The 10,655-nt window shown below is 40.1% G+C and overlaps 2 protein-coding genes across 2 annotated transcripts in view; both read left to right on the top strand.

The window, feature by feature from the left end:
- The first annotated feature begins 23 nt into the window (after positions 1 to 23).
- On the top strand, positions 24 to 737 carry RGS9BP (regulator of G protein signaling 9 binding protein). Its single transcript, XM_009881389.1, has one exon. The coding sequence runs from the start codon at positions 24 to 26 to the stop codon at positions 735 to 737; it is 714 nt and encodes a 237-aa protein (XP_009879691.1).
- A 9,505-nt stretch (positions 738 to 10,242) lies between these two features.
- Positions 10,243 to 10,655, top strand: part of NUDT19 (nudix (nucleoside diphosphate linked moiety X)-type motif 19) — a 4,136-nt gene continuing 3,723 nt past the window's right edge. Inside the window, exon 1 of the mRNA XM_009881417.1 lies at positions 10,243 to 10,471. Coding sequence (XP_009879719.1) covers positions 10,243 to 10,471 — 229 coding nt within the window. The remainder of the gene's footprint in view (positions 10,472 to 10,655) is intronic.

The raw sequence follows: 10,655 nt of genomic DNA, 5'->3' as shown, positions 1-10,655 counted from the left end.
CGGCCCCCCCCGGCGGCGGCAGCATGGTGAAGGAGGAGTGCAAGGCGCTGCTGGACGCGCTCAGCAAGGTGACCGCCTGCTACCGGCACATGGTGCTGACCATCGGCGGCACCTCGGACTCTCAGAACCTGCGGGAGGAGCTCAAGAAGACCCGGCAGAAAGCCCAGGAGCTCGCGGTGGCCAACAGGAACAAGCTCACCGCGGTCCTGAAGGACAAAACGGTGAGTAAGGAGGACAAAGCCGAGTTCGAGAGGCTATGGGTGATTTTCTCCACGTGCCTAGAGATCCTGGAGATCGACATGAGGAGAGCCCTGGAGCTGGGCCACGAGTTCCCGCTCAACGTCCCCAAAAAGCACCTGATCCAGACGGGCATGAGCGGGGGAACCTCTGGCGTGGCCGCCCGGGCAATGAGCGTCCAGAACATGAAATACGAGGCTGAGCACAACATAGACGTGGTGGATTTGAAAGACCTCGAGAACGAAATCAACCAGGTAGGAGAGATGATGTACGAGATGGAAATGAAGGTCAATGTCCCGCAGTGGACAGTGGAGGCTAAGCAGGACCCAGGGGCTGAACTGAAATCCACCATCAGCGTGGGCGCTTCTTCCATCGGCATGATCTCTGTGGAGGAGAATAAATCCTTCTGCGATATCAGCAAAGTTCTAGCTGGCATTATTTTCTCCGCGGTGCTCATCATTGCTATTGTCCTGGCAGTGTGTGTGGTAAAACTCTCCTAGGGCGGCGCAGGCTCCGAAGAGAGCGACCCTTCTCCCACCTGACCTTGGAGTGCTTCACGCCTCACCTTCAAATGCAAGATGGGGCACCTGGTTGAGCTGAGAATTTAAACCTAGCACTTGGAAAAACAAAGCAAAACTTTTGCCTCTCAATATCCTAAAATGCACGATTTGTTTCTTCTTGCTTTTTGAAGAAAAGATATGCAAATCAGCCTGCAGAATAGGATGTCTTCGCCAGCTGGACTTGTAACAGTTAACAGTGAAGTATCAGGGTATTATCACTACTGGCTATAACAGGGATTTGTCTGCTATTAATAGATCACTATTCTCAGAAGCCTGTATTTTTTGTTCTTGAATAGGCTCTGGTTTTTGCTGCTGGTCACTGTTTACAGTATTTGAAAGTAACTCAAATTTGGAGGCTAACATGGGTGTTTTGTCCAACAAAGTGAATAGAATAATTGTTTTTTTTCCATCAAATACACAAAATGTTATTTCAGTGGAGGAAAAGAGGAAGTATTAAAACCCCAGTAAAAGAATGTAAACAACCTCTATTTTAGATAAGTTGGGGAGGGAAGAGGGGGGGAGGAGGATGCAGAAAACAGAACAAGCAATGTTTGATACCAAATACCTTTTGTTGATTTATACCCCAGTACAGAACCCAATTGCATGGGTTGGCACAGCATGTGCCAATGACTAATCACTTTCCACATCCAGAGGGAAAAAGGGGAGAGTTGCATATTAAGAAAAATAACTGGCAAGCCTCATGGTTCTTATGGTTCTTATCCACATTTGCCACGATTTTGTCTTCCCCAACAGAAAGGCTGATTCTTGTCACTTTCTGTAGAAGCAGTTTGCATGTCACAATTAACTATGAAAATAGGAGCAATGAATCTACCCACAGCAGAAGTGGTCCTTTTTGAAAATAAGATTTGGGCAAACACAAACGATGTCGAATTAAAGCAGACCTTTCTAGTCATCCAAAAAGAAATCCCCTCTCCTGTTGACAGGTAGGGATCGATGCCTGTATATGTACAGTCGCATTTCTGCAAGCTCCTGAATTCTTTGCAGAAATCCAGACAAGGCTAAAACTGTGTCTCAGTTTTGTGTCTCATTCATGTCTGATTAATTGTCTGAGAAATGGGAAGCCGGCAGGATCGGTCCAATTTGACGCGCTGCAAATTTGGGAGGTAAATGCAAGAGCCATGTAAAAGTCTCCATTGCTTCCCTAAAAAAATGTCACTGTTTAAGTGCAGAATTGTGGGGACAGACAATAACTTTGCAGAAAAGCTCTATGATGTATTGTTAAAGGACATATGTATTATGGTATGTACTGTGTAACTTAGGGAAATGTCTTCTGCTACTGTGAGCACACACGATCCGTTCAAGAATGCTTGGTACGTACTTTGTAGTGCCATAGGTGTATGAGGCACTCCACAGGCAAATACAAAGACCCTGTAATTAAAACCTGGGATTTTAATAAGTTACTATTATTTTGCATTGATTATTGTGGCCACACTATCAAAAAGTAACAATCGGACATGTTTTGTGAAGTTTCTAGGCAATAGTTTTCATGCTTGTTAAATAAAACTATGTCGACAGCACTCATAAACAGCTAATAGCTTTTAGTTAAGGACTAAACATACTTTGAAAAACTGCAACAAACAGTTTATTCTTTGAAACTCAATAGAACTGGATTTGGGGAGAAAAAGTGTGTGACAAATTTTAATGTGGCCACTTGTAGGTGAGAAAAAAAAATAACGTAGGTGAGGAAAAACAGCAAGTAGGGGCCTGAATGAAAGGCTGTAGACTATCGTTACGTTGAAGGATGATGAGTTCTGCACGTTGATCCAGTGTAGCTCCGCTTTCGTGGGAATTCAGTTATGTAAGATGACTCCACATTCCTTTCTATTGTATTTCACTTATTCCATAGCATGTATTTTATACGTAGTTAATCTAGGCTCGTAGAGACCCCCAGCAGCATTCTAACAAAGTCAAGCCTGTATTTATCAGTGCTACTGTTTCCAACTGTGTAGACAAGGTGTAATTGCTGCGTGTTGATTTAAATGAGATGATCTCCTTCACAATCGTATTGAGTAAAGATATTTATGGAAAATACAGCAAAAGCTGCAGGAGAATGTAGGTATTTGGATTGCCACCGCTAGTCACTAAGGATTCATGGGTATCATCACTCTTTGCCCTCTTATTTTACTTAGTTCACAGGAAAGTGAACACTCCATGTTCCTTTTGAAATCGGATCGTTTAACCACATGTTCTGAAAACCCAAGTAATGCAAGTCTGGTTTCTAGTGGATAAGTAAATGGTAACACCTCTAGTGTTCATTATCTTGGTACCTTGAAGTGGGTATAGTGTTTATCGACAGTTAGTTGCGTAGAAAAATTTTTAAGAATAGGTAATCTCATCTTCAAAAGCAAGCCTCAGTGAGTTGGTACATTGTAACTTTTCAGTCTGTTGCATTTTTTTGGAATTTGGATTTTTGGATACAGGACTCAAAGGATTTGTATGAGTAGCCTATAATTATGTAAGTCTTGCTTCATTAAGAATATGCACACCATTAGTACTTAAAGGATTGGACTTTGGAAAAAAATTGTATTTTCAAATCTTAAGACAAAGCTGGCTGCTGTGGATTTATTCATCATTAGTTTGTTCCTGAAAATCTGTATCATTTTATATTTAGGTGATCTAAAATTAATAGATTAAGTAGCATTCTAACAGAGGACTGGCACCATCTAAATGGATGATGTTGCTGCCGTCAATCTCCTACACTTGATACAAGCGTACGCTCAATGTGACAGAGTTTAGGCACAACAACGCACAAAATCAAAACAAGGTGAAACTGCCATTGCCCAAAAGTACTGATGCCTCTTTTAAATTAAGAAATAAAGAGTTGTTGTAGATTTGCAGTCTTCCTTTTCTTTGCCAACTGGAAGGAGACTGGAAATGCTATTTTCCTAAGTGAAAAATGGGAAGTCAAACTTCAAAATACTCTGTATTTAAATAGCATGATGAAAACGCAAATACTCTCATGCTGATCAGTGAATGAGAACGTTGGTGCATTTTCAGTACAAAAGAAGATGGTCATTGCTTAATTTTAATGTTGTTCTACTTCAGTTCTTTTGTCTTTATTCACAGGATACAAACATTAAATTTGCTGTACACTAAAATCTTATTCCGTACTTGAATTACACTGGGTTTGCCTGTGCATGGGTGGTATTTTCTACACTTTGAATAATTCAAACTTGTTACTGTCACTATTTATTTAACTTAAAATAAAGTACGTTCTTATAACTTATTGGTTGGCTTGCAGCAGTAATGAAAACCAAAACAACCGTGCAATATTCATAGAGCTTGTCAGTAAGCTCTTCTAAACAAAAAGTTCCTGTTTAAACCACAGGAATAAAAGTAACATGCTAAGCCCTCTCGTTACAGTTTTCTTTACGTAAACGCGCCCTTCTAAAGCTCCCAGAATCAAATGTAATGATATATCTTAATTTATACTGCAAGGGAATCGGCAGTCTGAGAAGCGAAGATATTTCTGCCTTAGGGAACAGCTACAATCACATTTAGGATAAGAGGGATGACGTTGCCCTCAGCACTGCTTGTTCAGCGCTGTTGAGTAAAGTACAGAACCGTTGGCTTGGGCAGTTGAAAACTAGAGGCCATATTAGACGAGACTAATGTCTTAGCTCCTCTCTGTGTTAGGATCCGAACTCGGCCCCCTTTCTGCCAGCAAAGCTCGCATTTACTTTAGCAAAAGATATACACAGCGTAAGGAGTGTGAAATTTGGTCCTGCGGTATTGACAGCAACAACGATCAACAGTTCTATCCAACTGTCAGAACTGCGTCTGTTAAATGCAGCAATTTGTAATTTTATTGCAGGACTTCCAGTCTACCAACATAAACACCCTCTACACTGTTTTCTAGTTTACTAACAAAATGAACGCAGAACCATAATTAAAGTGATTCTCCTTATGTTGCAAACAATGTCACAGCAAACTTCAGCATTATGAATATGAAATTAGTTTCAAAATTCTTCATGTAAATATGAAAATACTTTTTCCATGACTAAATGACTGATGTCATTAGCTTTTGGATTAAAAATTAAACACATGCTTATTGTTTGTGGTCTGAAAGGACTGGTTAAAGGCTCTCTTTTCCTTCTTTTATAAGGTTTGTGTTGTTTATGTACATTTTCCAGAAATACCTTCTACTTAAGTGCTAATGGAACTTCTAGTCAACATATTTACCCTTCACAGATTTTCATTATGTAAAAAGTCATTCAGTAAGACCAGTGGATTACAGATCTCTAAGTGCTTTCTCTCAATACGATTATGTAAGTCTTTTAATGCAGGAAGAGATCTGGACAAAATAGTAGTCTACACGTGAGCAGCATTTGCTATGGTAAGCATACAATAAAAGTGGGATTAGAAAAGAATGTCTTTCATATAAAATTATCCGCATGTGTTGAGGGAAGGACAAGAAATGGAAGGAGATGGATGCATGTAGTAAATAGGTCTTCATCTTATGTTGGCAAAGTATGCTTTTTGTTAAATATAATAGCCTCACAACATTAAACTATAGCTTCTCTATAGGAAGGTGGTATTGTATATCCAGTGGGACAGAGCATATAAAATATCCCTGAGTGAAACAGACCATCCATTCTCTGATTAACTCAACACAAAATAAGAGTAAAAATATTTTTATTTGCTACACATCGATACCAATTTTACAACAGACGCCCCTTTTCTCTCTCTGTTTCACACGACAAGGGACTTGCTATTGGCAGAAGGTGGTCCCAGAAGGCTGGATTCTGCCATCCACCCTGATGGCTTGCTGCTGTGGTACGCGATGCCGTTGAAAGTACAGCTTAATCAGCTACCACTGACTAAACCTGTGGAGAGGAGAAAAGTCACGTGGCATTTAACGAGTGTGAAGGCTCTTCTGCATCTTCTCATGCAGCCAAGCACAAGCACTTCACGCTGGAAGCAATGTGACGAGAAGCCACGTAGGCAAATACAAATGAAAATACAGCATCTCTGAAAATCTGTCACCCACAGAGGCTAGTCAGCAAAAGCAATTATGTTTATTGCTCGGTTCCAGTAATTTTGTCAGAATATCTACTGTGGTTTTCCTACATGTTAGAAATCAATTTCTTGAGCCTCCACAGGGTAAGGTGGTTTGTTTTGGTTTGTTTTGTTTGATCGAACTGTATGTTTTCTTTTATTTACACTGTACTGCATGACATCATCTATCACATACTTACTAATAAAGTCTCCACCAAATTAAACAAACTAACACATCCTCTAAAAGCTAGTTCTAATTCAAGTGCACAGAAATGGAAGTCACAATCACAGTACAAATATGTGGTCTGTTATTTTTGGCCAGTTGTCCACTATGCATTAAAATAATCACTAAAGGCTATGATCCGTCAAGTCCGTCTCTCGCACACAAATGTTCAAAGAACATAATCAGTTGAACTCATTGATGTGTCACAGCATTAAGGAATTGCATAGCCTAAAACGTGACTTCAAAATTCGTGGGTTTTTTTTAAGAATAGTAAACATCAGGTCATACAGCCATGTGTAACTGTCTTGAGAAAAAAAAAAAATCAAATGCAATTCCTTTGCATGATCTGGAAGAATATGTACATAAATAGCATAAACGTTGGGGGAAAAACAAGTGGGAAAGGTGGAAATAAGAAGAGCTGACAAAAGAAAATATTTAACTATTTACACCATATTAAATGACTGAGGAGCGCCAGACACACCAAACATGATACTCCCTTAGCAACTTAATGGAATAGGCTAGTTGCATGTGTAACTTTATATATAAATACACATTTGACTTCTGGGTCCTAGAGGGACTGGTCTGAATCATTACTCATTTAAACCATCTCTATTCAGTTTAGTGAGAAATTACATGTGTGAAGACTATTCATGTAATTAAAAGCTGCAGAATTAGAACCATAATTTCAGTTTGCATAAGACATGTAATCCACTATGCGTCTGTAGAACATTTCCACTTGTTAATACTATCTGTAACCTAGTTTTCTGATCTGCTTTGATCTGCTGGAACGTTGCTTTGTATGAAGGTGGCTGTATTTTTTATTTTTCTTTTTAGTCAATCTATATAACGGTGCTATAATCAAACCTGCATTTCCTAGATTTGACATTCATTCACATGTTAGATGCGATACCTGGGAAACTGTAGAGTGAATAATCTATTTACTTTTTGTATTATTCATTCAGTCTGACTATTCATCGATACTGTGTGAGCTAAACAATATAAAAGCTTTAGAATGTCATTTTTAAATAAGCCAGTTTAAGAAGAAGTAGACATGCTCAGTGAACTCTCTTAATTTTTTGATACTCAAGGTTGTAAAAATTTGTTCGATACAGTAGACACTCCATCTGCATGGGGACAAAGCATTTACTGGATGCATATACATTAAATTAAGAACTGACTTAGTAATCATCTCCAACTCACAGGTTAGCATATAAGCCAAATTAAATTGTGAAATAATGGTGGACCTTGTTTTTCATCTGAAATTAATTATTACAGTGATGTGGTCTGCATGGATCTGTATGTGCAAAATAATTTATGCAATGATGCAACAAAAAGGAATAAAGTCATTCCATTGCCAAGTATTCTAATCACACACAAAAACACAGAAAGCTAATTTTACAAAAATTTCTATGTATTTTGTAACCAGAACCTTTTTTCTTTAAGCAAAGCAATATTTTCTTTTTCTCATAAGCAGTAATTGAAGAGGAGAGAAAAATGTTGAAGTAACCTCCACATTGCTGAGATATGATCCCACCAAGAATTATCATCAGTGCAATAATCTCATGGAGTTTCATTTGAGGTAACTCTTGCATCACATCAGAAAGGTTTATTTTTCAATGCAGCACCATCTGTTTTTGAAAACAACCAGACATACAAAAGTATTTGGGGTCCATTAAGTTAACAGTTGTATCTTCTGGCACACAAGAAGTATGAAAGGCAGTCAAATTCTTAAATTTTTTAGCAAAAATACTTTTTTTTTTTTAATCATTTCATCTGGAGGGGACGTCTCGCTCTCCAGCCTTCTCTCTTACATTTTAGGGAGTGCCACACATATGTCTAGGTAACTCTTGCTGTGGGGAGACTTTTCTCCCAACTAAAGTCTCCTGTATTCCCAGCCTACCTACTGGCCCTTGAAGCATAATGCCGAAGCCCAGCTGAATATAGAAGGACCTTGTGCTGGAATGCTTATACTATGGTAATGGAATAAAGTAGTATGCTTGCATTAGGACAGTCATTCCCAAATAACAGATTTTCTCAGATTTTCCCTTTTTCCTGAAATCACTTGTGATGCTATACAAATTTTAAGTACAAGTGAGATAAGCTCTGCATTTTAGCAGAATATATTGAAGAAAGAAGTCATCTAAGTTGGAGATGAAAAATTAAACATGCTTTATAGATAATCTTACATCTAGTTTGGCTTGAAGACATTTTCTATATTCATTTGAGCCATCTCCAGCAAGTTAGCTATACCTTTGAGAGAGCAGAGGCATGCACAGCCACAGCGCTTAGCCTTTCTTAGTAGGAAACTGGAAGACTCCTAGAATTTTGCACATGACTCCAGCTTTGTCACAAATGGATATTGAACTACTCTTTGTAAGACAATACTGAAAGGAAGTTTAAAAATTGCCATCAATTGGGTGAATATGCTGACCCTTGGGTAAGCAATGTTGTCCTTCTCAGGGGGAAGAGGTGCCTTACATACCCCAGGACTGGGGTTGTGGAAAAATGCAGCAACTGGAGCAGAGAATAATATTTGCCTTAACCTGCACTTGGCTGTCTTTGGTCCCAAAGGACTGCCAAGAACAGTCATGAACCACGCTACAACCACACAACTATTTCTCTGCTGACAGTCCTGGTATTCCGTATGTGTTTGAGGTCCCAAACAGCAGCCACGCATTCCACTTCCACTCCCCGTGCAAGAAAGAGTGCCTATGAAATTACATCTGCTAAATGTAGTATCAGTGGATACCAGTGAAGCCAGAGGAACTGTTTTCCAGGATATTTCTGCTTTACATACTAGCACTTGTGTGGCTTTAGGCTGCGCTAGGTAAAAATACATAAAAACATTCCTTCTAGAAACTTAAAATAACAATATAATTTGCACTATTCTCTATTATCAGATTTTCCTAAAGATGTTCTGAAATAATGTTCCAGGGATATCAGATATTGCATTTTTGCCACAGTAAGACAATTTTGTGTACGTGCTGGTATGACAACTGATTTGAGGATGACGCTGTTCATTATTGGTACATGAGTACTTTCTACTTAAAATCCCTTTATGCTGAAATGATTTGTCATAGCAGACCTTAAATCTTTTTGATCAGCCATCAAGCTCATTGGACGTTAAATCTTGAAAAAACCTCAGTAGTTTATTAATGTTTCACCAGTAAAGCAGCTTCTAGGCAAAGCACATTCCTAGCAAGATGTATACTTAACACAGTAAAATAGGTAACTATACTAAGAGTGCCAAAGGCAAACAAATATGCGGTGAACATCATGATTTTAGGTTCAAAATGCCTTCTACTAGGAAACAGGCACATTAGTAGACCTTATGCTTCCATTGCCTAAGATGGTAATCACTCATGGGCGATAATGATAAAACCAGTTGAAAAAGGAGGCTAGTTTCAACATGTCCTGACTTCCTTGTATGTTTGGTCACGAGGAAGAAACAGAGAGGGAGGCCAGACTTTGATATCATCTGGCTATCCCGCAGCTGGTGTTCTGCCCCATTTTGGGATAATCAGCTGGCTGGCTGACCTGTCCCTGCCAGCTGCAGCCTCGCGTCAGGATGAACTCATGGCCTGCTGTGCCTGTGTAGACCTTGACCGAATTGTTGGTTTTGTCACTTGATGTATTCTGGCATCCCACTGCTTTAATAGCTTCTAAACATCATTGCGTTTGCAGTGAGCCACATCTCACAGGCATCAAGTACACGCTCAAATGGAAAATAAAATGGAGACATTGTCAGAGGCATGTGCAGGGAGGTGGGAATTTGCCAACCGGAACCTAGCAAGAGAAGGACTATGAATAGGAGGAGGATTCTCTATTTTACATGCAAATAACATCCTTACAAAATTTCTCAACTTGTGTCACCAGCTTTCTTCTGCTTAAACTCCTTACAAATTCAAAAAGCCCAATCTGTGATTAAATTGAGGAATCAAAATCAAATGTTAAATTAACAAAATAAAATGGTTTCTAAAGTGAAATGTCTGTTCAAAGGACTTTTTCAAGGTTTTGCTATCTTGCCTGACTATATCTTTTTTTTTTTTTCCCCCCTCCAGGTAACAAGGTACCAAAAAGCCTCAAAACAGAAGAGCTCTGAAACAGAAATTAATTGAAAACTCTACATAGTCCTCCCCTTTGAGGTCTACTAGAACAAATTCAAACAACTTGGGGCATGGCGCATTTAATTAAAGACCTAAAATGGTTTTGCTATCAACATGCCGTGATGTGGAACTGCACGCAGGAGGTTCTGCGGCCGGCTGGCAGGTCCGCAGCAGCGCTCCCACCGCAAACCGGAGCCTGGGGTCTCTGACCCCGCGCGGGCGCTGGGGCTGTAACCCCAGCCCCTTCAGCAGTGCTCGGGGAGGATTTGGGCTCCGCAGCAGATATTCAGCATTTACACCTTGTCACGCTGCAAACACACGCAGTGGTATGTCACCTCGGGGAGGGCAAACTACTCCCGATTTTCCAGCGAACTGAGAGCCGCCGCTCGTTCCTCGGCGCCACCCGCCCCGTGCCTGCAAATCCTCCGCGTTCCCGTACGCCTCCGCGCTCTGCGGACACTGCCCCGTGGCTCAAGGCCGCCCAGAGCCGAGGCCGCGAGCTGCCCGCCC

Source organism: Charadrius vociferus, unplaced genomic scaffold (assembly GCF_000708025.1).
Source record: "Charadrius vociferus isolate BGI_N301 unplaced genomic scaffold, ASM70802v2 scaffold553, whole genome shotgun sequence".
NCBI classification, from domain to species: Eukaryota; Metazoa; Chordata; class Aves; order Charadriiformes; family Charadriidae; genus Charadrius; species Charadrius vociferus.
Note: the sequence above shows the minus strand (reverse complement) of the source record. Positions and strands in the feature narration are given on the sequence as shown.

Coding starts and splice junctions, on each gene's coding strand:
- RGS9BP (XM_009881389.1), top strand. CDS start 24: ATGGTGAAGGAGGAGTGCAAGGCGCTGCTGGACGCGCTCAGCAAGGTG.